The sequence below is a fragment of the Mastigoproctus giganteus genome, chromosome 8 (genome assembly GCF_048544385.1).
Source record: "Mastigoproctus giganteus isolate SK-2022 chromosome 8, ASM4854438v1, whole genome shotgun sequence".
NCBI lineage: Eukaryota > Metazoa > Arthropoda > Arachnida > Uropygi > Thelyphonidae > Mastigoproctus > Mastigoproctus giganteus.
This window is the reverse complement of record NC_143582.1, coordinates 136,654,446-136,681,424: the sequence shown is the minus strand read 5'-3', so window position 1 is coordinate 136,681,424 and position 26,979 is coordinate 136,654,446. Positions and strand designations below refer to the sequence as shown.

Below are 26,979 nucleotides of genomic sequence, written 5' to 3'. Positions count from 1 at the left end.
AAATAGATATACAGTGGTGGACAAAAAAACTGCATAACCTTAAAAAAAAGTAACATTTGTTGTGAAAAACATATAAGATATTGTTTGATTACAGTCATTTTGTTTGTCGCAAAGCAAAGGTATTGCATCAGACAGTAATTTCAAGGTACAGGCAGTTCTCCCTTTATGAGTTCCCGGGTTTACGAGGGTCCCCCCCCCCCCCCAAGTATCAAGTATCAACAAAATTGAAAATATGAACATTAATTGCAAAAAATGAATGTTAAACATTCATAAATACTGCATTCCAAACCACATGCGTAGCTATACAATACAGTGTACTCCGCTTTACGATATTAATCAGTTCCAGAGGCACCATCGTATCGTTAAAATATCGTAAAGTGAACCCAGTAACACATTGTTTTTGGTAGTAATTTGTTTCAAGATCTTGGAAGTTGAAATTTTCGTTGTATAACTGAGCTATTTATCTCTCTAAAATGTCATTTTTAAGGTCACGAGCATGACCTTCCTTAAGGCCATATAAAAGGTTGTGAGTGTGGTTTGTAAATTTCATTAGTTACCGATTCAAATCATTAAAATGCACTACACTTTCATCATTATCATATGTTCCTTTATAAGAATCAATTTTAAATGCCTTTGTGATATTTTTCTAAAGCACATTTCTGGAGGTCAGCTTGTTACTCCACGCGAATTGTGTTAGTTGCAATTTGTGTGTGTGCGCCATTAAAAAAATGCTTATGCATGAAGTCGTGAAATTCATAATTAAAAGAGAAGATTATCTTGGAAACAAACACCTCTTGAAAAATTTCTGAAGACAATGACTCTTTGTGCAACAAACCAACGAGTGCTGAGCCAATAATGAGTGATCGAGTGTGCATTTAGTCGATGATGATGAAGAATAAACATTCCTTAACATTTGTAAGTCATAAATAATCAAGAGCACTAGCATGGCAATTACGAAGGCATAGCCGTTTCAAATATTGATCTCGGAAAGGCGTAGTCACTCTCTTATGGCCTGATTCAGATCCTCTCCTCGCATCACCAGTTTCACACTTTAATTTCAGCACCCAGAATACTGTTGACTGGTGGCAGCCTATTTTATCAGCAATAGCACACGTAGAAAGTCTTTCCTGGGACAGAGCAATAGCTACTTTTTTTTTTTTTTTTTTTTCTTGGTGTAAACTGAACATATTGAGCCATGCTTTCAGCTCTGCAAAACAGGATACTAATGAGCGTGTATACCCTTCCGATGTCATATTTATAGAAACGGCTGGTGCAAAACCTTGAAATTACTGTCTGATGTGCAATAGAAGCATTATCTGATGCAATACCTTTGCTTTGTGACAAACAAAATGACTGTAAACAGTATGTTATACATTTCACAACAAATGTTACTTTTTTTAAGGTGATGCAGTTTTTTTGTCTGCTACTGTGTGTATGTGTGTGTGTGTATATATATATATATGTATATGTATGTATGCCATTATTGTGTTTCTTTTCTTTCATTTTTGGGCAGACCATTGAAGTGATATTGATTTCAAATTCATAAAAAAAATCAAGAAATCCAGATAAATTTTTGAAATTTTGTTACAGTGTAATCAGAATCTGTTTTTATTGTAATGATTTGTTTGCTGTTCTTAAAGACCCAAGTGAAGTTGATGGCAAATGCAATTATTTATAATTGCTTGATGTCATTTCTTCAGATATGAACCAAGGCATTTAATCTGACCAGACCAGCCTCATATCCCCCAACCAATGAAAATGAACATAAGTTATAAACAGCTATAAACAGAAGTTATAAAACATATATAGTGTCGTCACCATACATGAAAGGTGAAGTAAGGTAGCAGTTTTATTTTGTTTATCACTTCAGTAAGTCATATCAATAAAGTATAACCTCTCTTTTCTCATTGTCATTGTTATCTGACATTTTACAATAGCAAACCAAATGAAAACCGACCTGCTCCCCTTAGACTTAGTTTCATGTTATGTTTTTTTTTTTTTTTTCCTCAATTTAATCTAACAATACTATTCTGCCTAATAAAATACTTAGATCTAGGCTACTAGAAAATTTAAAAGCTTATGACCATGTTTGTTACTTTTAAGAGAATGTAAAAGATGCCAAAAAAATTCCTTTCCTTTCCTCAAACTGACAAACATATATTTCCCCAGTAATGATTCAAAATGCAATAAATAATTTTTCCCTCTATATAACCTCTGGAACTGACTTGATTTTTATTTTCACCATTAAATTTGTTAGTTGCTATATGTATGAACCTTTTCCTTTTGTTATTTAATAAATGCATTGAACAGCAATGCTTCTCTGACAAGTAGAAGGAATATTCTCCCCCCCCCCTTCTGTTAAGAAGTTACAGAATTCTGTGCCACTTAAGGATCGGTGAATGATATCTATATATCCTCTAAAGTACTGAAGCTGCTTGAAACCACTCTACTCTCCTGCTTTTCCTTGCACTTTGGATTTTCTTCTGAATTTTATTCACCAATTTATGCCAAATTCACTATGGTGAAGAAGGTATCTCTGTCATGCGGCGCCTCTGTAGCCAGGTGGGAAGGAGCAGCAGTGCGTAGCACACGCTTCTTGATTAGACCGGGGTTCGAGCCCATCACCACCAAATGCGGAGGATGCGGAAAGGTCAGGGAATGACCACCGCATATCCCGGAGCAATATGGCCTTATTTGCTAATGCTCCTAAAAAACAAACAACAAAAACAACAACATCTCTGTCATATCTAATTTAATTTCCACCAACTTTCTAACAGCCAAAGCATAAATGGCAATACCCAGCTCGACTTGGTGTTTTGATGTCTCGGCTGTGTTTATGATGCTTAATATCCTCCTTCAAGACACTATTCTATCTATGGCCCACTTCTGCCCCTCCTGAAGAATTTGATTTTTGACAGAGATCTAATCTTTAGTTTTGCCATTTTTTGTTTCCTTTTTTTATGTGTTTTAGTTTTCACATCAGCAGTTGTGCCTCTCATCTCTACAGGGATTCTACTGGGCGATACCTTGTCAGTCTTACTACTTTTCAATTTGTAATTCTCCCTCTTCATCAACATTATCTGCTTATAAGTACCTCTACTGAAAATTAGATCACTCTTTCATTCCATTCATAAACAGGTGTATTGAAATTATCCATAACTATTTTGCATCATTTAGCCTATATATTAACCCTAAATTTGTGCACCTGACAATTTTGAGAAAGGTAACTCCTTTCCCTTTTGTTCCTCTTTTACGTAATTCTTCTGTTCAGAAAGTTGAGATTCACAAAGACTTGGCCATCTGTTTTTATATATATTAAAAAAGAGAGGGGGAAACTCATCTTTTTTTTTTTTTTTTTTTAACTAAAGTTAGGTCTCTAAAATGTGCTTGGCGACTCAAAACATAATTCATGCATTAGATGAGTCCAATATGAAGTATATCAGAACCACCTTCATTCCCTTAAGATGCATGGCTCAGTGCTTCAGCTGATTGTCACTCCTTTCAATATGGCTGCTATCTTCTCTCCTTGTAATTCTTTTTTTGAAGAGGGTGAATGTAAAATCTGAATCTTATTTCATATCCTTAAAAACTAAATTATGTAAAAATTTGAAGTATACCCTCTCCATTGCCAAGTTGATATTTTTTAACTAAGATCTTTGTCAGATTATACACCAACTACCAATTCTTTCATGTGTTCTTCCTGAGTTATTGCCAAATTCAAGGAATAATTCATCTAAGTTCTTGTTCAGAGTTTGTTTAGATTGTGAAAAGTACAGGTCAACCATCACTAATCCAGCAGCATCGGGACCTGTGGGGTGCCGGATCACCGGTGGTTATTTTAGCACACATTTTACCCAACAGCTGACCACCTCCTATCTTTAACACGTTGACTGCCAAGCTAGAGGTCTTGGCACATTATAGCCTGAGTAGCTAATGCGCCAATAAAACCAAACCAAAGCCAAGCTAGCTTAAGAAAAAAAATTCCCCAGGGGCCAAAAAATATTTAGGAAATAATTTGATTAGTAATTCTAAAATAAATATTGTAATGTCAGTGTTGTCGTTTTTTTGCTTAAAAAAAAAAAAAAAAAAATATATATATATATATATATATATATATATAAAGTCTTATGTCACGTATACGTGACCAACGTGGCCACATATGTTGGTTACTTTATTTCTTGAAAAGCCGTGTCGGCCACATACGTGTGACGGTATTACGACCACAGAGAAGTAAGATACTACTCTGTGATTATGGCATATATATATGAAGGTCGTTTGTGATTAGTTTATTGCATGCGCGGTGAGCGCTGCAATAAAACTAATTGCAATAAAATGAACTCGCAATAAGTTTGTCAGTATTGTTGGAGATTGTGTGAAAACAAGTTTGTTAGCACGCTGTATCATCCATCATGTTGTGTTTTTCTTCAAGTTTGTATAAGTGAGTTTTAAAAAAATAAATAAATAAAATCTGAAAAGGAATGGCTAAAAGAAAATTACTAAAATAAGAGGAACTGAGAGAAATTGCTGGAATTTACAATTAAGTAGAGTTAAACTTCTCATAGGCACATCTCTGTTGAGTTTTTTCAGAAGTTCAACTTTATCTGTTATGGACAATGTATGGTGTTTGCGCTTTACACCACGAGAAGCACTTCCTTTATGCATTGGAACCATGGCTGGGGCTAAATGTGAGCAGGTTATAATAATAAATCCAGAAAAACACGTGGGAATGGCTTGCCAGCTAAATATTAAGTGTTTACGAGTTCGTGCCAAGAGCTGATGCTGCCACCAAAACAGTAGTGGCAGCTCGGTGCACCGACCAGGAAAATTTGAAATCACATTTGCGGAAATTGTCCGAATTACCGGTGGCCGGATTAGTGATGGTCTACCTGTATTTTAATTCATGAAAAAAATTTATTTTTACCTTACAAACTGTGAGGGAACCTTTCTACCCCTCTCCTCCAACTAACAGAATAACTTTGCTACACTTGATCTCAATTTTTTTTTAAATTTAATTAATTGGGTTACTGAGCAGGCTGCCCAGTAACTCATTTAATGTTCCTTCCATTTAACATTTACCAATCTCATGCATGTGCTTCACTTGGACCATGCCCAGCATTATTTGATATTCCATTGTAACATTTTTGTATATTAAAAGTAGCTGATGAAGGGACTCATCATCCCAAAAGCTCCTGTTTATTTATGTAATCTGTATATTTTTGTATCCTACCCATTAAATATTTCAGTTACTGATCTTTCAGATGTGACAATATTTTTATATAATTATGGAACCTGAAGCAAAAGGCCTTTTGTTAAGTATCTTTGTTTATGAAATATACCAATTTTGTTTTGCCATTTTGTGTGTTTACTTTTGCATGTGTTTTAATTTTTGCATCATCAGCCATTGCCTCCACCATTCTTGACACTGAATTTCCTTAAAGATGGAAATTGCTCCGTAGAATACTTATATTGGCGCTGATTTGCATGATACTTTGTTATTATTTTCTGTTCTTAGACATGATCACAAATTTCTTATTTTAATTTAATGCAACATCTGCCCTTCACTTGAAAAATTGGAAAAACCATTTTGCTTTTAGAATAACAGTTGCTGAAGATTGCTATGTGGTGTGAATAATTCTGATGGTGTTACAGGGCGTGCATTTGCGAGATGCAGATGTGTAAAATTGTTTGTAATCTTTTTACTGAATAATTAGACCAGTGCAGTTTAAGACAGAAACTTAAATTTAAATAATAAAATAATTAATGGAAGAACTGTGAATAGAAAATAATTAAATATCAGTGTGAATACTAAAATAATATTAATATATCTCCATTGTAGTCTTCAATTTGATCTGCATCATTGATGATTTTTTTAATTGGTGAAGTATAGTTGTAAAAAATCCATTTAGGAATAAAAAATGAACCAAATACCTGCTCATGCATTATTTTTCCATTGAGATTTAGTTTCGGCTTTCATTCTCTCACAGTGTGTTGTTGAGATGGTTATAAAACTTTTTTTTTTTTTTTATAACATTAATGTTGTCAGTAAAGTTACTATTTGTTCTTATTATGCAATACAGTGTAAGAATAAAGAATAGAATTATAAAGTGCATCATTTAAACTACTTTTTTTTTTTTTTTTTTTTTAGTATGTTTCTGCAAAAATAAAGACAAAATAGTTCACTATACAAAAAAAAAGTTATCTGTGTAGTTTGGGGTGTGCTATCAGTACTTATTTCTGCTAAACTTGTACTTGATATACTGCTGGCTTCTAAATTTCATGGTTGCTCCTAATTTAAAGCTTTTCATGCATTTACTTCTGTTAAAGACCCTGAGTGCCAAGTGCATTTTAAAGGATAAAGCTAATCTATGGTATCCTTAATCCTTAGATTAGTCTTTTTTTTTGTTTTATTGGTTCTTTTTACTTCCAGTAATGAGCAGACGCTCAGAAAGGGAATCCAATTTTTTTTTCAATCTTTATTTATTAATTGTATTAATGTTACTGACCTCTAACAGCCACTTGGTCACTGGACAGAATTGCCCCTGCCCTGACATGGTAGGACCTTGGAGATGAAAGCAGCTGCTATAGCTAAAAAGATCAAACTACGGATTCCAATAAATAATTGGTGAGATTATCAGTAATGCTGTTGCTATAGCCTTTTCTTTTTTTGCATTATTGCATGAACAATTCCATCAGAAGCTAGTCCACTTGCACCATACCATAATGGTATGGCAGTTGCTGCTGCAGTGAATAACTGACCATCTTATGTGGACTTCTATTGAGCCACATTGGGAAAACTTATTCGTACAATACCCATTGAAATGTGAGTCATCCTTTCCAGTATTCATATCAAAGAGTTACTCAGAGAGCTTAACATCGTGATAGATTAGTTTGCCTGATCACCAGAACAGCCCCATTCCCTGGCATGCTCACATTCTGCCATGCAACGTTTCCTTAATAACTGGTAAAGTCAAATACTCCATCTGTCTACTTGCAGTTCTATTCAGTGTACTGGCCTGACCTGAATATTGACTTCTTCTCAGTTTACACAGATGGCTCAAATTTGGAATCGTGTAGGATCTGCTGCTGTCTTTCCAGGCAATACTGTATCTGAGCAGATTCTCCCTGAATGCAGCATATACACTGCAGTGCTGTATTCTTTAGAGTTTGCCTTGGATCACATCCGAATTTGGAATACAAATGGTTTATTATATGCTAAGATTCTTTGAGCGAAATACAGGCTTTATTAACTTTGAGCTACAATTCTCATCCAGTCTTGTCTCAGGTTCAGCAGAATGGTTTAGATTTGCCTTCTTGAACATAAATTTGATATCCGCTTCTGCTGGATTCCTAGTCACATTGGGATCAGGAAAAATAATTCAGCTGATACTGCAGCTAAATCAGCAATTTCCACTAATCATAATTACCTGTCAGTCTCCTACAGGCAAATAATACACAAGATTCATTCCCAGTGGCAGAATTCATGGAGTGGACAGACTTCAAATAAATTACATCAGATAAAGTCTGTAATCGAACCATGGCAGTCTAATCTGCTCAGGGATTGTAAAGAGCAAGTTGTTCTTACTCGACTCCACATAGCGCACAGTCATTTGACATGTTCCTTTTTTCTGAGGGCCGATGACCCTCCTATGTGTGTGTGGGTGTACCGTGACACCATTTTGTCCATTAAGCATATTATAATTGACTGCACAGATTTTAATGATATGAATTTTACCACTTTTAACTGTCTGATTAAGCTTTATACACTCAGTTAGATTTTATCCGATAGTGATGATGTGTCAGTTGTTTTTAAATTTTTACAGTGTGTTAATTTGTGTGTGTGTGTGTGTGTGTATATATTGCATATACTGCCTTTTATCCTTTTACTTATATAACCTTTTGATGAGGTAACCTCTTTCAGAGATTTTTAACTCTCTCTAAACTTGTCTTGGCGCATAAGTCTGTATAGCTAATGTGCCAAAAAAATCATAAACCTAACTTGACACAGCACTCCAAATATGGGAGCAGGACGCTTTTTTTTTTTTTTTTTTGTTTCTTTGTTCAGGTTAAGTGTAGATATGTTCCTGCCCACAGGCAATATTTTATCACATATAACAAGAATATATACCCACACAATTATTGCAGTCATTCATATTCATTCATTCAACAAGGCAGTACATATACATTCATATATTGTTTCATTTAAGCTAGTTAGCCGTGGCAGATGTAATAGAGAGCTCCAGCTAAACAGCAGTGTTTGCTCATCCCTTGCATTTCTCATATACTTGCTCCCATGCAGTCTTTTGAGTAGTTATGGCAGCTGTGACAGAGAATGTCAACTGGACATTGATATTCATTCTAATCTTGTATTCATTCACAAGCTTGTGTCCACCATGGCAGCCTCTGTAGAGAGCAAACAGTGGTCCATGCTGCCCTCTCACCTTTGCATTTGTGATCTCGCATTCATGTCTGCCAGTGCAGATGTGAGTGAGCTCCAACCAAGCGTAGAATCTCTAAACATACTAAATGTTGATCATTTTTTAAACATGCAAGCCTATACCCATAACCAAGTTCACTGGAACGTAGCCAGAGCAAACTTACCCTTATGTACCCAAAAACATGACACATTGTGAACATTTGCTTACTCAGTCGCATAGACATCATACAACTCACATTTACCATATATATGGTTGCTATCATAGATATTCTATCTGAGTGGGAAACACGTCCTGACAGGTCACTCTTATTTAGGTTTGTCTGTATTGGGAATTTTCATGATCCAAGTAGTTGTGATTCCCTTAAGTAAGGGGCGTCACAGTCTGGGTAATCATACCTTGGTTACTTCTCCTTGACTCAGACTTTTTGAGCAAAGTCATAGAAGGATGTGTACTGTGTTTCATCAAAGATGGACCGGTGTTCATCTCTGTGAATTATTGGTCCTATCTTTGACATTAGTGTACATCAGTGGGGGATAGTAGTTGGGACAATTATGGTACGTGTGCCCAATCCTCATCAGCTCCACAGGACAGGAGGGGGGGTTATGCTCTTAGTTAAGAAGCACATTAAATCTAAGGCAGTGCATCCAGTCAACATGCCAGTGTAATGTTGTGTCAGTTTGATGTCATAAGCACTAGGAAAACAAAAATAATTGGCCTAATGACTAGGCCTAATGACTATGATGATTATAACAAACAGCTATAGAGAGAAATAATGGGGCAGTAAATTAGAATTCCTTATAATGTGGGACTTTAATCTACCAGATATTGAAGGCAATTTGTGGGTTGGCCAGATGAACACCCTAGCAAAACTTTTGTGGATTTATTGGATGACTTTTTTACAGCAACATGTTTGGGAATCAACAAGAGGAAGCAGCTTTTGATCAATCAGCAGCAATTCTTCATGCATTAAGAATCCACAGGTAAAAGACCTTTTGGGACTTTTACCAGGGAAATGGTTACAGTGTGTTGCTGTGGGATTTACTTCAAGACAACTACTGTCAAGAGTAAAGGGAAGGGCTCCTGCTTTCATAAGGGTGACTACGGTAGTCTTAGACAGTTTTTGAATTCTTTACAATGAGACCATCTGATATTGTTACCAACAGCAGATTCTAAATGGGAAGCATTCAGAGAAGTAATCTTAGAAGCTACTCGGCTTTTCATACCAACTAAGAAGGTATATCCAGGCTTAGACCTAAATGGACATCAGATAAACTAATGAGACTTGTGGCAGAGAAGAAAAATGCATGGGATGCATATAAATTATCAAGTGACACAAAAGCCAGTGGTAGAGATGGTCTATAATCAAAGCACAACGAAAGTTTGGAAAGCTAATAATGCAGGTTACAAGTAGCAAACATTTAATTTATGTTAACAATAGAAGAAAGGGTTTGAATCATATTGTTACACTTGGAGTCAGTGGTTCAATTGTTGACAATTCTGCTGAAATTGCTGTCATACGTAATGGTATTTTCACCTACATTCATATATTAGGAGTCCTTTCATTGACGCTTAACATATAAACAACATCTGAGGTTGATGAGATCTATCCAGCTATATTAAGGGAATTAGCAAAGGACTTAGTTATAATTATGAGAGCATCCTGTGGACTGGAGATGTGCCAAATGTATCTATAATTCACAAGGGGGGGGGAGACCAAAAAGTGACGTGAGTAATTACAGACATGTTCACTTAACATTTGTTCCAGGGAAAATAATGGAGTATCTGGTTAGAGAATAGTGCAGGACCATCTAGACAGGAATACAATTATATTGCAGTCACAGCATGGATTTATTCAGGGGCAATGTTGTCTGACCAATCTGATTGGGCATCATGATGCAGTAACAAAGAACTGAAACAGTTCTTTGTTACTGCATTTTTTGAATGGCATAAAGGGCAAGTTACTGCTCTGGATATTGGGATGGCTGCATGGGAAAAAGACAGATTAGTTATTAATGGACACTACTCTTCATGCACTAATGTTATTAGTGGTCTCTCCAGTGTTCAGTGCTGGGCCCATTTTTGTTTTCTGTATTTATTAATGATATTGGTGAAGATATATCAGGCTTAATGTCTAATTTTGCAGATGATACAAAGGTTGGCAGGAGGTTAATGACAATAATCAGGGTTATTTATTTACATCATGGTCAGTAAAGGATCACAGCTGTATGTCTATATTATGTCTAAATTATCAATACAAAGGGTACTAGGAAGGTTTTGCAATATGACGCAACAATGAATCATAGGAAGCTGCTTGTTGCTGCATGTTGAGACATGTTCATATGTGCATAGTAGCCGCCGTGCCAAGTCGATGGGCTCAGTTATTCATTAGTAGTGAGAGTGTAAAGTGCTTGCGATGGCATCGTGGTCACGAAATGAGATAAGGACAGTTTTGCGGTATAATTTTGTGCGTGGTTTAACCATAGACCAGTGCTTAGAAGAAATGACTCTTGCACTAGATGATGATTGTCCACATCGTACAACGATATTCAGGTGGTATAGAGAATTCCAAAGGGGAAATTTCACTCTGGAGGATTCTGAGAGGCCGGGAAGGCCACGAACGTCAGTTACGGAGGAAAACGTTACTGCTGTGAGGAAAATGCTTGACGAAAACAGGCGAGTGACCTACCAACAGATAGAGGATACTTTGGGCCTAAATGCACCAGCAATTCGTTCGATTCTGCAAGATCATTTGCACGTGAAGAAACTTTGTTCTCTCTGGGTGCCGCATCAACTGACTGAAGAGCAGATGACACGACGTGTGACTTGGTGCCGGGAGATGTTAAAAAAGTTTGATAAGGGACAATCTCGGTATGTGAACAACATCGTGACAGGTGACGAGACTTGGCTGTACTATTACGATCTGCCGACCAAGGCTCAAAACAAACTTTGGGTCTTTGATGATGATGACACACCCGTAATTGTCAGAAAATCCCGATCTGTAAAAAAGAAAATGATAGCTGTATTTTTCAAATCGAGTGGAATTGTGGAACGTGTCGTTTGGGACACGCAGAAGACAGTCACAGCTAAGTGGTATACTGAACAATGCCTGCCTAAAGTCATTGGATCTATGAAGAACCTGCGGCCAAAGTCAAGAATGGACACCTGTTACCTCCATCACGATAATGCTGCAGCTCACCGCGCCAAAGCCTGCACCGAATATTTGACCACGACAGGACTGAAACTTCTCGAGCACCCTCCCTACAGTCCAGACCTTGCTCCCTGCGACTTTGCACTGTTCCCACATGTGAAAATGAAGCTAAAAGGGAGGCGGTTTTCCAGTGATGAGGACCTTCTACGGGCTTGGGACAATGAGTGTGCTTTACTCCCTAGTGAAACTTGGCAGAACTGGTTTAAAGATTGGTTTCGGAGGATGGAGAGGTGTATTGAATGTAGAGGAAATTACTTTGAAAAAATTAAATAAACAAAGCTGTATTGCAAAACTTTCCTAGTACCCTTTGTATATTCAATTAAGTCTGGTGTCAGTAGAAAGATATCTCTTACTCTCTCTCTTTGTAGCCCCTTGAGACACATTCTTGATTAATATGTTTGATAATTTGCCTTGCCTTTCAACACTGCAGTCACCCTGTGGGGAAGATATATTCTTCTACTTGTAAAGAAATCTGTGCTAATTCCAAGATTATTCATATCTGGTTTAGTGTTATCCAGTTTAGGTTTCCACTGTATAAGGCAATTGTATGACCACATTTGGAATACTGTGTTTAATTATGGAGACCTCATCTGAAAGAAGACATTGAGCTTCTTGAAAGGATCCAGAGTCAAACAACTCGAATGGTGATATCAGCAGAAGCACCACTGTATGAGAAAAGACTCCAATTATTTGGGCTCTAGAGCGTGAAAATTAGGCAGCTCAACAGTGACCTGACTGAGGTTTATAAGACCCTCTGAGGGATTGGTAAAATGAAGGTGCAATTCTTTCTCTCTGTTAAAATGAATTTTAGAACTAGGGGCCATAAATTCAAATTACAGGGGTTGAGGTTTAGATTGTAGGAAGTTTTCTTTTTGCCAGCGAGTTGTTGATTGTTGGAACAAGTTGTCCTCACAGGTAGTTCAGGCTGACAGTTTGAATAAATTCAAAGGTCAGCTGGACAGTTACCTGTGTAAGGAGAAAAGCATATAATTTGTATTTTGTTATCTACTTTTTTTTTTTTTTTTTTTTTTTTTTTTGCCAGTGCAGCGAAAGCCTGTGGCTTCCTTGCACTTCCCAACTCAGTGTTCTGAGGGGTGCTTATGAGAGTTTAAAGGATCAGGTAGATGCCCTTGAAGGTGTTAAAATGGGAGACCCATCAAGCTCTCAGCTGCCCAACTCAGTGCCAGAGCTACTCTGGTGCATCAGAAAACATAGCACAATCTCTTAAGGCAGAATGTGCTAGTCCCACAGGAGTTAGTTTTTGTTGGTTACTCTATTGTCAGGGAGATGGGCAATATACTGTGAAAAGGGCTAGGTAGAATAGGACTAGGTAACTTCTGCCAGGGGCAAAAGTTTATGATGATGTAGAGCAGATATCTTTTAAGGGCATAAAGGGGGATATTGTTGTACCTTAAAAGTAAGAGATCTGCAGACTTCACTAACAAGTGCACGTCAATGTTGAAAAAAAGTCGTGAATTAGGGTTAAATTTGAAAGTGTTTGCAATTTTGCCCAGACACGATAGGAGGGAGTATATGATAAGAGCTTTGTTAATCAATTCGGCTCTTGAGAGATTGTGCAAGACCCATGGGGTAGAATTTTTCTCATGGTTTGTGCTTATTAACAGGAGACACTGCTTCTACAGGGATGGGACACTCTTAAATAGGAGTGCAAGAATATTTGTTGACGCTATCGAGGCAGTGATAGGTGGGTCAGAAAACTTGTTGCCTCGGGGGATTCACAGACTAAAAGATTAGCAGTAGATGCAGGCAGAGGTGAAAGTGATTCTTTATTACAGGTGCTGGGGTTTTCAGGGAATGGTGGGGGTCATCACGCAACAAATAAATACATGGACTCTGTTAGCATAACTAAGATTAAGAATAGGTATATGTATATTTGCATATACACCTTAGGAGTATAGTAAATAAAATTGATGAACTTGAAGTGCTGGTTAGGACATGAAAGCTGGGTGTTGTTGGGATATCAGAGACGTGGTGTCACAGACATAAGCAATGCAGAATTGAAATTTGGGGAGTACAATGTGTACAGGAAGGGAAGGAGGATGGGTTATGCTGTTAGTTAAGAAACACACAAAATCTAAGGAAGTATATCCAGTAAATGGTCAGTGCAATGTTGAGTCAGTTTAGTGTTTGACATAAGCACTGGGAAAGAAAAATGAGAGTAGGAGTGTGTTATAGGCCTAATGACTGTGATGAATACAATGAACAACTGTACAGAGAAATAGTGGGCCAGTAAATCACATTGTCTAATAATGAAGGATTTCCCAGATATTGACTGCAACTTGTGCATTCGCACACTACCAAGGCTTTTGTGGATTTATTGGATGATTGGTTTCATCAGCATGTTCAAGAGGTAACCAGAGAGAGAGAGTGTTACTCTTGATCTGGTTATCAGCAGTGATTATTCATGCATTAAGAATTTGCAGATAAAGGAACCAGAAGGTGATAGTAATCACAGTGTACTAATGTGGGATTTACTTAGAGACATAACTACCATCAGGGGTAAAGGAAAGGGTTTTTGCTTTTGTAAAGGTGACTACAGTGGTCCCAGGCAGTTTTTAAATTCTGTACAATGGGAGCAACTGATGATTTTACCAACAACAAATTCTAAATGGGAAGCAGGAAGCATTTAAGGAAGTAATCGTAGAAGCTACTAGGCTTTTATACTGATTAAGAAATACTGTACAAGGTTTAGGCCTAAGTGGATATCATATGAACTAATGAGACTCGTCGCAGAGAAAAAAAAATGCATGGGATGCTTATAAATTTTCAGGCAACACAGAAGGCTGTGGTAGATATAAGCTAGTCTGTAATCAAGTTGCAAAGAAAGTTAGGCAAACAAAGGCAGATTACGAGAAATCGTTGGCAAAGGATGCTAAGAAAAAATAGCAAAGAGTTCTTTACTTATGTAAACTCTAGACGGAACGGGATGAATCAGATTGGTCCACTTGATATCGATGGTTCGAGTGTTCATCCTGCTCAGATAGCTGACAATCTGAATGAGTATTTTGCATCTACATTCTCATGAGGAATTATTAAGGGAGGAGAATGCCAGAAGTTTATCAAACTGTAACAGGGTGCTTAATGATTTTGTAATAACTGAGAGTAAAGTGGAGGAGAAATAGTTGAAGTTAAGCATAAGAATGGGATCTATCCAATTATATTAAAGTAGGCGGCAAAGGTAGTAAGCAAACCCTTAGCCATAATTATGAGGGCATCCTTGGACACAGGGGAAGTCCCCACGGACTGAAGATGTGCAAATGTATCTGCAGTTCACAAGGGGGGGTGGAATCAAAGGGTGACACAAGTAATTTTAAACCTGTTAGTTTAACTTTTGTTCCAAGTAAAATTATAGTGTCACTGGTTAAAAGAAGCATTGCAGGATCATCTAGACAAGACTGCAGTAATAGTTCAGACATAGCATGGGTTTGTTAAGGGAAAGCCTTGTCTGAAAAATTTGATTGAATTCTATGATGTGGTTACAAAGCAACTGAATGCAAAGAATAATTTTGATTTCGTATACTTGGATTTCAGGAAATCTTTTGACACTGTTGTTCATGGAAGACTACTGTACAAATTGGAGCAGTGTGGTATTAAGGGTAAGTTGCTACAATGGATAAAACGGTGGTTGAGTGGGAGAAGACAGTGGTAATCACTGGGTTAACAAAATCTGCAGGCTGTTGTTTGCGGAATAATGTTATTAGTAGTGTCCTCCAGGGTTAGTTGTTGAACCCATTGTTGTTTTGTATATTTATCAGTGATATTGATGAAGGTATATGAAGTGTAATGTCGAAGTTTGCAGATGATACAAAGGTTGGCCGGGTTGTTAATGACAGTGTGCTACTGCAACAGGATCTAGAAAAGTTGGGCAGATGGGCTGAGAAGTGGCAACTAAAATTTAACATTGACAAATGCCAAGTACTGTATATGGGTAGCAGTATCCCCAGAGAAATGTGCCAACTGGGTGGTGTTCCACTCAGGGTAGTGGAGAATGAAAGAGACCTGGGAGTAATTTTGCAGTAAGATATGAAGTTTTCTGAGCAGTGCAGACAGGCTGCCAGAGGAGGTCATGGGGTATTGTCAATGATATACAGAAATTTTGCTAGTAGGGTAAAGGTGATTTTTTCCTTTGTATAAGGCAGTGGTCAGGCCACACTTTGATTACTGTGTACAGGTCTGGAGGGCTCATTTTAGAATGGATGTACAGTTGTGGTTGAGCAAATACAGAGAACTGCAACAAGATTGGTGAGTGAAATGATGGGGTCCTTTTACAAAAAAAGGCCTAACTTCTTAAAATTGCAGTGTTTGTGACTAGGCACCTGCAGGGTGATCTGATTGAGGTGTATAAGGCCTTAAATTGGTTGAGCAGACTTAATTCTGATGGGATTCTTTCTCTTGCTCACATTATGAACCTGAGGGGCCATAAATTCAAACTGAGAAAAAAGACAGTTATAGATGTGCAGAAATTTTCATTTAGTCAGCGGGTAGTTGATTGCTGGAACAGACTTCCATCTGTCATTGTGGAATTTTGATAGCTTAAATAAATTCAAGGAGTGACTGGACAAACGTTTAGAGGGAATGGATGTATGAATATATATTTTTTTTTTGCTGATGGCACATAAGCTTGCTTTCTTACATTTTATGTCTCTACTAATGTTAATCTCTTGCTTTTCCAAAATTCAATAGTTGTTATGCTGATGTTGTATTTGACACGTAGATCCTGAAAGGGTTCTGTTATTAATCAATATCACTACTAGTGAATGTGTAAAATACAAACAGGGATCTTTTTGTTTTTAGCTTATGAAAACAATCTGCAGACTGTACAACCATTGGCACCATTATAAATTTGTCATTGTTAATTAAATCTGTCCATTGTCTTGATACACCACCACCATCACACCCTGCGAGAGTCTTGAGAAATTTTTTTGCATAAATCTGATTTGCATTATCCTACAGTGTTCCTTTCCAATAAATGAATGCTTTGAATTACTTAGTTTTCCCAAGAGATATGTATAATTGGATGAACTTTACTTGTATCTGTTATTCATGGGTAATCTGCTCAGGAATACCATCAGCTGCAGACATTATACACTGGATTGCTCATTGTCTTGGCTTTTCACTACCTTATTCTTAAAGAGTTTGCTCCCCCTTTTTTTTTTATCCAAGTTAGGTCAATATCAGGTGTCTTTGTCACAAGTAATCACCATTAGAGAGTGTGGGGGGGAGAAGGAGGGAGGTGGTAAAAGATCCAGTTAATCAAGATAATTTAAGTAATATGGTAGCTCAAGTAGTGATAAATGTAGGAAATCTTCTATCTCTTTCCTTATTCTTCCACAAAAATTAAGTGCATAAGGACAGAAGTAGAGATTTTCCATAAAAAACACCAAAAAACATTGTTTTTTGGTGTTTTATAGAGATTTTGATACTTGTTTCACTCCCTTTACCTATTGCTGTTCTTTGATAGTAAAGAATACTAGCTACAATTTTTAATTATTTTATTCAATAGTCCATCAGCTAACTGTTTATTCTAACGTTAACAGGTCGGATACTTTCCATGATTTTGTAGACTCTTGTTTACAGAAGAATCCTGCAGACAGGCCTACAGCAGCAAAACTATTACAGGTATATATTTTTCATATATTATAATTATGCACTTCTGATTTATGTACACAAAGAATGAGGAAACTGCATACTTTTTAGACTATCTTTAAAATTCTGTTTAATGATACTATACCTAATAGGTGCAGAATGTGCATCATCACAGAAAATCAGTTTCTAGCCTTCTGTAAGAACTTGTTTACTTTATTTTTGTAATTTACAAAAATTAGGTAATTTGTTAATTCTCCAGAGAGCACATCAAAAACAGGTATGGCAGCAGATGTATTGCAACACTTTCCAATTAGTTTTTGAGAAATTTAAAACTGAGAAATAATTTTAAATGGTGCACTTTACAATTTATTTTTAATTTTGACAGTATATGGGATAATTAGCAAATAATATCTTCAGTAAAAGTGGTCTTTTCCCAATAAATACATTGAGTATCTTATGGCCAAATCTCAGGGCTATGAAGTGAGTGACCTTGAATCTGGAACTAAAACTGTATAGCAAATTATATGGATGTGCTCGAAATTTTTTACACAAATGCAGAGTTGTAGATTTTTTAAGCCCTACTTCACCAGTTAAAAAATAATCAGTTGCAGAATGAAAATGAACACCTTACTTTAGAATAATAAAACTCATGCCCACAGAATATTAATGGATGTTTAATTTTTAAAGTTTTTTTTTTTTTTTTTTTGTTAGGAGGTAAAAAGAAAAAAAAAAAAAAAAACTTCCTTTTTCCCTCCAGTGGGTACATTTTACTACAATGCACTGATTAGAGTTTAGAATGAAGGCTATACAAGGCTTCATCAAAACATTTTGTGAATATTGCTAATCATTAATTTTATGCAGTAATAAATGTTTACATTGATTAATATTCTTTGATGTGATCTGTATTCATACTCACTTGTAGCATTATACTCTGAACAAACAGTTTTGGAAGTCTTCTATTACTCATTCACCACCATGTTTAATTGCATTCCTTGAACTATCTCAAATCATTTTCCTTTTATACCTTGCTTTAATTTGAAATAGCCAAATGTTTAGTAAATAAATTTGATGAATTTGAAGTGCTGGTCAAAACATCAAAGGTGCGGATATTGTTGGGATATCAGAGATGTGGTGTCACACAGATATAAGGAATGCAGAATTGGAATTTGGGGAGTAAAATATGTAGAGAAAGGATATGAAGGGATGTTAGTTAATAAACATAAAATCTACATAAGTGCATCCAGTTAGCATAGATGGACAGTGCAATGTTGAATCAGTTTGGTGTGTGAAAAGCAAAAATGAGGGTAGGAATTTTTTGTAGGCCTAATGGCTCTGATGAGTATAATGAATAATTATACAGAGAAATAGTAGGCCAGTAAATCAGATTGCCCTATAATAGGGGATTTTAACTTTCCAGATATTGACTGGAACTTCTGGGTTGGTCACTTGCACACTAGCAAGGCTTTTGTGGATTTATTGAATGATTGTTTTCTATAGCAGTATGTTAGAGATGCAACCACATGGAGGAACACTCTTGATTTGATTATCAGCAGTGATTATCCATGCATTAAGAATTTACAGCTAAAAAAAAGGAACCACTAGGTGGCAGTGATCACAGTGTACTGATGTGGGATTTTACTTAAATATGTAACTACCATAAGGGGTAAAGGGAAGGGTTTTTGTTTCGTAAAGGTGACTACAGAGAAATAGTGGGCCAGTCATTCTTAGATAGCTGCCAAACTAAATAAGTATTTCGCATCTACATTCACACATGAGGAGTTATTCAAGGAGGAGAAGGTCAGATTTTTTTTGGTTCTATATAGTGGAACTAACTTATGATGTTACCAACAACAAATTCTAAATGGGAAGCACTGAAGGAAGTAATCTCGGAAGCTACTAGGCTTATTGTTCCAACTAAGAAATACTGTTCTAGGTTTAGGCCCAAATGGGTGGCAGATGAACTAATGAGACCCGTGGCAGAGAAGGAAATTGCGTGGGATGCACATAGATTATCACGCGACACAGAAGCCTACAGTAGATACAAGCTAGTCTGTAATCAAGTCACAAAGGAGGTTAGGCAAGTGAAGGCAGATTATGAGAAATCTTTGGCAAACGATGCAAAGAAAAACAGGAAAGACTTCTTTACTTATATAAACTCTAAAAGAAAGGGGATGAGTCAGGTTGGTCCACTTGATATCAGTGGTTTGACTGTAGATTATCATTCTTAGATAGCTGCCAAACTAAATAAGTATTTCACATCTACATTCACACATGAGGAGTTATTCAAGGAGGAGCAGGGCAGATGTTTTTCAAACTCTAACTGGGAGTTAAATGATTTTGTAATAACTGAGAGCAAACTGGAGGAGAAATTGTTGAAGTTAAATTTAAGAAAGGCAACTGGGGCAGATGGAATCTATCCAGTTATATTAAAGGAGTTAGCAAAGCAAGCAAGCAAACCCTTATCCATAATTATGAGAGCATCCTTGGACACAGGGGAAGTCCCCACGGACTGAAGATGTGCAAATGTATCTCCAGTTCACAAAGGAGGGGGGGGATCAAAGCGTGACACAATTAATTTTAAACCTGTTAGTTTAACTTCTGTTCCAAGGAAAATTATAGAGTCATTGGTTAAAGAAGCATTGCAGGATCATCTAGACAAGACTGCAGTAATAGTTCATGCACAGCATGGGTTTGTTAAGGGGAAATCTTGTCTGACAAATTTGATTGGATACTATGATGTGGTCAGAAAGGAACTGGATGCAAAAAATAATTTTGATATCATATACCTGGATTTCACGAATGATACTGTTACACATGGAAGACTACTGCACAAATTGGAGCAGTATGGCATTAAGGGGAAGTTGCTACAAGGATGGTTCAGTGGGAGAAGACAGAGAATGGTAATCAATGGACACTGCTCTTTGTGGACTAATGTTATTAGTGGTGTCCCCCGGGGTTCGACCCATTTTCATTTTGTATATTTATCAATGATATTGATGAAGGTATATCAAGCTTAATGTCAAAGTTTGCAGATGAAAAAAAGGTTGGCAGGGTTGTTAACAGTAATGACAGTATGTTGCTGCAACAGGATCTGGAAAAGATGGGCTGAGAAGTAGCAACTGAAGTTTAACATTGACAAATGCAAAGTACTGCATATGGATAGCAGTAACCCCATAGAAATGTACCAACTGTGTGGTGTTCCACGGAGAAATGAAGAGACCTGGGGATAATTGTGCAGTCAGATATGAAGGATCAGAATTCACAAGAATTTATGACCAGCAAGTGTTGGTATGGGCAGTGGAATACCAACCAAATGTTGAAAAAATATATTTTATATAAAATAATTCTAATTGTGTTGATACCTTATAAGGAAATTCTAAATGAAGGTTCAGTATCAGTAAGCTCTAATTTAAGTGGCCATGGAGAGAGAAATAATCAAAAAACCTTCATCAGTCAACCCCAGCCTCTTCAAATTTTTTTGTATGAGTGTACTTAGCTATACTTCCTTCAGCATATTAAATTATTTATAGCAGTTTGAGGAGCATTTGCAAGACAGTGAAGACAACAATGGGAGGTTTCTTATAGGAGTGAAATACTAAACATTGCTACAAGATATAGTTTTCCTTTTTTGTTTATATCAAAAGGCTGCTTTTTAATTTGTTTCAGATTGAAACAAATATAAATTGAGGCTTTTGTCATCACATTTAAAATATAGTAAAACCTCAATTATTTAGATTTCTCTAATTTGGGCTCTCTAATTCAAGCTTTCATTTTATGTAGGTATATTTTTAGACAAGAAGATTTATTTCTTAACCAGAATTTATGATGACAAATCTGAAATTCTTTCACAGATCAGTTTATGAATGAAATAGTCATTCAAACAGAAAAAGTGAATCCAAATGCAAACCTTAAGACATTTTATTATTACTTTATAATTATTCACACCCTTCAAGTGGAATTTAATCAAGGAACAATGGCAATATCGAGTGCCTTTTATACTTCCCTAAATAGAACTGGGTTTTATCAATAATTCTGACAAGAGGAGAACAGACAGTGACCAGTAATAAAAATTATAAAATGTGTTAGTTAAAATTGGGCTGCAAGTTGGAATTAAGTAAAACAGAGTCCAGTAGTAAGTGTATGGCAAAAGCTATTAAATGATTATTTCTTATTTATTCATATGTTATTTTGGATAATGCATTTCCAAATTTATTGCACAACAGTAGCAAATATGATAATTTAATTTTAGTAACTTAGATAAAGAAGATGATGAAATACCAACAGGATTTAGGTAAAGAAGATGATGAAATACCAACAGGATTTCAAAGAGAAGATTGGGTCAAGCAGTAAGGGAAGAAAATGAATAATAAAGTAAAAAATGAAAGTTAAATTGCACAAAAGTAGAAGATGCTTCAATGCTCATATTAAATTTTTTTATTTCTCATAAAATAAAGAATTTACTTTATGAGAAATGAAGAACAACATTATGAAATGGTAATAAAACAGGACCTTTACTGAACGAAACAATTACAGTTCCTTCAAAAAGACATACATTTGGAGAAAGACATAATGTTCTGATTAAATTTGCTGTTAATTACTTGTAATGTTTGCACAATTAAAGTTTGTTTAAATATTTGTATATAATTATAGTCTATAATGTGGAACTTTCAACGTTTTGGACTTTGTCCTTTCCATTTTGTCCAGAACAGTGAAGTTTGTGCTATAGTCACATCATTGACTGACGTGAAGGGGAAGGGAGAACTGAGAAAAATTCACATGTGTAGCAGCAGAACAATGTGAATTTTGCCCTCTCTACATACTACTTCAGTTAAAGTTCTGCTGAGGGCAGATGACCCTCCTATGTGCGAGTCTTGCGACACCATTTTATCAATAAAGCATATTTTAATAGATTGCACGTTAATTTTACCCACGTTCGCAATATATATTTTACTGCTTTTACTCATCCGACTGGGCCTTATACAGTCAGTCAGATTTTATCAGACAACGATCACTTGTCAGCAGTTTAAGTTTTAACAAGCTATTAATATATACACACATATATAAATTGGATAATTTGCCTATAAACTTTATACAGCCTTATATATATATATATATATATATAAAATCGTAATATTACTGCGTTTAAAATGTTAAAATAACATAAAATATTGCATGTTTAAATATGGAACGAATCGATTAATGCCATCGTGAGATAGAACATTAAATCGGACGTTAGATATGCCATAATTAATGTATGTATCCTAGTATCATCGTTGGGGTTACTATATGGGTACCTCGTACCACCCTGTGTTCTTTATCAATTTAACGCTTAGCATTCTATCTTATAGGTTCGACACTACTTGACATATTTACGTAGGTATAATTTAGCGCTAATATGAATTAGGAATTAGCCATTCCGTTTTGTACTTACTCATTTTATTGATATCTTTCACCTACTCTTACTACCATACCAGGATCCCTACCTTTTAGGGTCGGGAAGTTACGCCCCCGGTAATATCCGAAGTATGATTGATTATTTACTTTTCTTTCGCTTTTTACTTTTATCTATCCTCTTGCCTTTTTTCATACCTCACGAACTATTAGAGTAATTCGAGGGGGAGTGAGGTACTATTTCTTTACCTATACCGCTTTCCGTTCTCCTTATGTTAGCTAATTTAGCCTTATTCTGCAATCAATTGGTTCTCAGTTGTGCTTATGTTTTCGCAGCTATCGGTCGGGCTAAATGTCATCCAGCCTGTATACTAATAAATTACCGTTTAGACATACCCTCTTAATTGTTAGCTTGCCTAGTATTTATTTGGCTTGCTTTGTACTTATTTGGCTTACTTAGTTCTCCTTTTAATGTTATTATCCATCATTTTTGGTCTTAGTTATACAGGCAGATGACAACAGAAATTGATAGCTGTATGGTTTTTTTTCTTTTTTTTCTCTTCATTCTCACAAGGTTAGAATTTTCATCCAGCAAAGGCAAACTGACTGTAAATGATATAGAATAACAGGTACAAAGTATCGGGTGACCAGGAAGGCTCACCTCTTGAGGGGGAGAGGAGCCTTCCAAGATGAACCAACTTTTCTTTTGCTTCAGCAGATTATTGTTTTATTTATTTATTTTTATTTTTTTTTTGCTTTTCATGTGATCTTTAAAGTCATCTAATGGACAGAGAGTGGGTTTAAATAGCAAGATCTTTTGAAAACTGAATTTGCTGATCACACACAGCAGGTTCTCAATTTGCCGGGATCGGATTAACCAGGACACTTCAAGACTCCAAATTTAAAAAAAAAACAAAAAAACAACCAGAAATCATAAAATTCCAGTAATAACTAGATTAGGTATAAACAGATGTTTTGCAAGTTGTAAATAAGCGAAAAGGAGTGGCATTATAAGTCGTCATTGGGAGATAATGTACCTATTACTTGCAACCCACGCTGTCTTCACACTCCACTACTCAAAAAAAAAAAATTTTTTTTAGTTTGTTTTAGTGCATCGTGGCAATTCTTGTGTTCCAATGCACCGCAAAAAGACACTTTGTTTCATTATTCATGTCAGAGATGTGAATTTTTTTTATAGTAAATATTTTTATTTATTTATTTTTTTTGTCTAGAAATCGTCAAAATGATGGGTAAATGCAAAGGAGTTGCGCTTTCAGTTGAACAAAAACTTGAAATTATTCAAAAGTTTGAAAACGGTGCATCTGTTAAATCTCTAAAGAATCATTATAATGTTGGTTACCAAACCATACGCAACATTGTAAAAAAAAAAAAAAAAAAGTGGGGAAGCTATTAGATTTAAAATCGACATCGTAAAAAATAAAGGGAAGCATCACATTGGACACGTGAGTAGTACGTTATAAGTTTTCTAATTTTTTTTATCTATTGCCATACTTTTTACGCAGGTTGCTGAACATTTTTTTGATACAGTAAGTCCCCGACTTATGTAGCTTCAGACTTACGTTACGTTATTTATATATATTTTTATATGACTGAAGATTTCAGTGAAGGGGACGCACACATTTCACTATAATACTGTATTTGAAACTTAAACTGTAACTTAAACACCCACAGAATTCCGTCTATCCGTATTATCACAAATGCAATAAGATCGAGTTTACTACCCATTTATAATTAATTGCACTAACAGAAAAGCCCAATAACCTGGAAAGTGCAAATTGTTTTTATTGTTTTATGGCAGTGACCTCCAGAAATCTGCTTTAGTAAAATGTGAGCTCAGGTGGAGTGATATAATGAGTTTTCGCCTTAACCCTGTGAAGTTCTTTTCAGAAAATTTCATTTTGACCATTATCATGGTGCTCACTAAGAGAATAAGTGACAGCGTACTAGTAAATCTATCAAGAAAAAGAAAGCAATCAAGTTGGATCGGAAAATTAAGATAATAAAGGATGTGTGAAAATGGCCAAACATTAACAGATATTGCACGGAATTCAGAGTTGTCAGTGGCAGCGGTGAATGGAATAATAAAGGAAAAAGACAGAATACAAGAAGCGGTGAAGGGATCGGCACCAATGAAGTCAACTATAATAACCAAGGCTACGAAACACATCAATTTTTACAGTACTAACGTGCATTTTTGCTTCCCTTTGTTTTCTTTTCTTATGTGCCACTCCGGCTGCTTGACCGCCATCCCCAGATAAAGTTTTTAATTGAACTAATTAAAAATATATAACTATTTTCTTCATTATTCTGAGGATATTGTGTGATTTTTGTAATTTTGCCACATCAGGGATATAGTATCAATATTTTATTAGGTATTCCCGAGTTACGTAAAACTCGACTTACAATAAGAAGTTCTGTAATGTATCTCTTACATATGTCGGGGACTTGCTGTATTTTTGGATTAATCTGGAAATTGATTATCCAGGAATTTTTTTTTACCCTCCATCCTGGAAAATCACGAGTCTACTGTATTTCATTTACAACTTTCAAAAGTAGAATAAGAGAGGTGATGGGTTATGACAAAATTGGAAGGGAACAGACTGTACAAAAAAACATTAAGATCCACTGCAATGTATGAATGCTGCATGGCCTCAGTTCTATACTAGTAATACCCTGTTTTCAAGGCCATCACTAGCATGTACAGAAAGTTACATTCCTTAAACCCTAGAATTAACTTTTATAATCTTCATTCGTGTACAGTTGACCCCCGCTTTATGATATTAATCCTTTCCAGCAACACCATCGTATCATGAAAATTATGTATTGTAATGTGAACCCAATAACACGGTTTTTGGTAATTCGTTCCAAGACCTCGGAAGTTGAAATTTTCATACATGACTAAGCCTTTAATATCTCTCTAAAAGGTGATTTTTATAATGGAAATTGTATATATTGGTTAAAAAATTTATTAAAACTAATATATTTATTAAAGCACAACACAAAAAATCACTTCAACTAAAGGATGCAAAAACAAAACATGCAGCCAACATGTTTACAAATGCTGCTTTTGGCTGGGAGGAAGGACCATGTGGTCTGCTCGGAGTCAATCCTAAGCCCATCGTTAGGTGAAATAAGTAGGCACAGGTTAGTAGAATCAGCCTCTTTTTATAGAATCAAATTTCAAAAAACCAATTCAAATGCACTTCACTTTCATTGTTATCTTATGTTCAGTTATAAGAATCAATTTTTAAACACCTTTATGATATTTTTCTAAAGCACATTTCTGGAAGTCAGTATCATAAAACAATAAAAACAATTTTCAGTTTATTGGGATTTTCTGTTAGTATAATCTATTATAAATGGGTAGTAAACTCAATCTTATTGCATTTGCATAATACCAATAGCTGGAATTCTGTGGGTTTTTATGCTATTGGGATGTAATGTATTAGTGCGTAATTTTCCCTTTCCATGAAATCTTCAGTCATGTAAAAAAACGTAAATTTTCAGAATCTTCTCTCCATTCCATTTTTTAAGCTTCATAAACTTGTTAGTCCGTATGTCACTTGCATGTATCGTAACAGTTGCAGTTTGTGCATGCCATGTTCCTTGTTATTGATTGCTTATCTCTTTTACTGTTTTAAATTTTACAACCCTCAAAAAACAGTCACTGTACAGAAATATCAATTAATTAGTATGTATATATTACAGTATTAATTAAGCTATGTATGTAAGCATGAATTAATTTTTATTTTGCTAACCTGTGGTGGAAAATATTCTTCAGATTTTCACATATCATTTAATTTTGTTAATTGGTAAGGTAATAAATTGTAAATGTGTGCTTTATATCTACTTTTATAGCCTATGGATAATAGTCCTCCTATTTTCACTTATTAGAACCACAGTTTAATAGAAGTAAAATTCATTTTGCAAACATGATCACAGTGACTGGCACTTACTACGTGTGGTGTAATGTAGTGATGTGATCAGATCATAGAGTGAACCATTCATAAAGCAGGGTCTACTGTATTTCATCACTCTGGCCTGAGAGGAAGAGTAGTTCTCTTTCTGTCCTAAAATCTTAAAATCATTTCACCTTCTTTCTGCAAAATTGTTGTCTGCAACCCCATAGCAAAATATTATGGTCAGAAAAATGGCAGCTGTGCTTTAATCCAACAAAGTGTAAGGTATTACACCTGGGAAACAGTAATCCCAAAATAACTTATTCACTTGGTGGAGTTCAACTAAACCCAGTACTGGAGGAAAGGGACTTGGGTGTTACGATACGGTCAGACATGAAATTCTCTGAGCATTGTAAAC

General features: G+C 35.7%; 1 protein-coding gene across 1 annotated transcript in view; it reads left to right on the top strand.

Annotated features, from left to right (window-relative positions):
• The window catches only part of LOC150081842 (serine/threonine-protein kinase Tao-like), a 319,424-nt gene that overhangs the window by 7,464 nt on the left and 284,981 nt on the right, over window positions 1–26,979 (top strand). Inside the window, exon 2 of the mRNA XM_090378937.1 lies at window positions 17,202–17,283. Coding sequence (XP_090235063.1) covers window positions 17,202–17,283 — 82 coding nt within the window. The remainder of the gene's footprint in view (window positions 1–17,201; window positions 17,284–26,979) is intronic.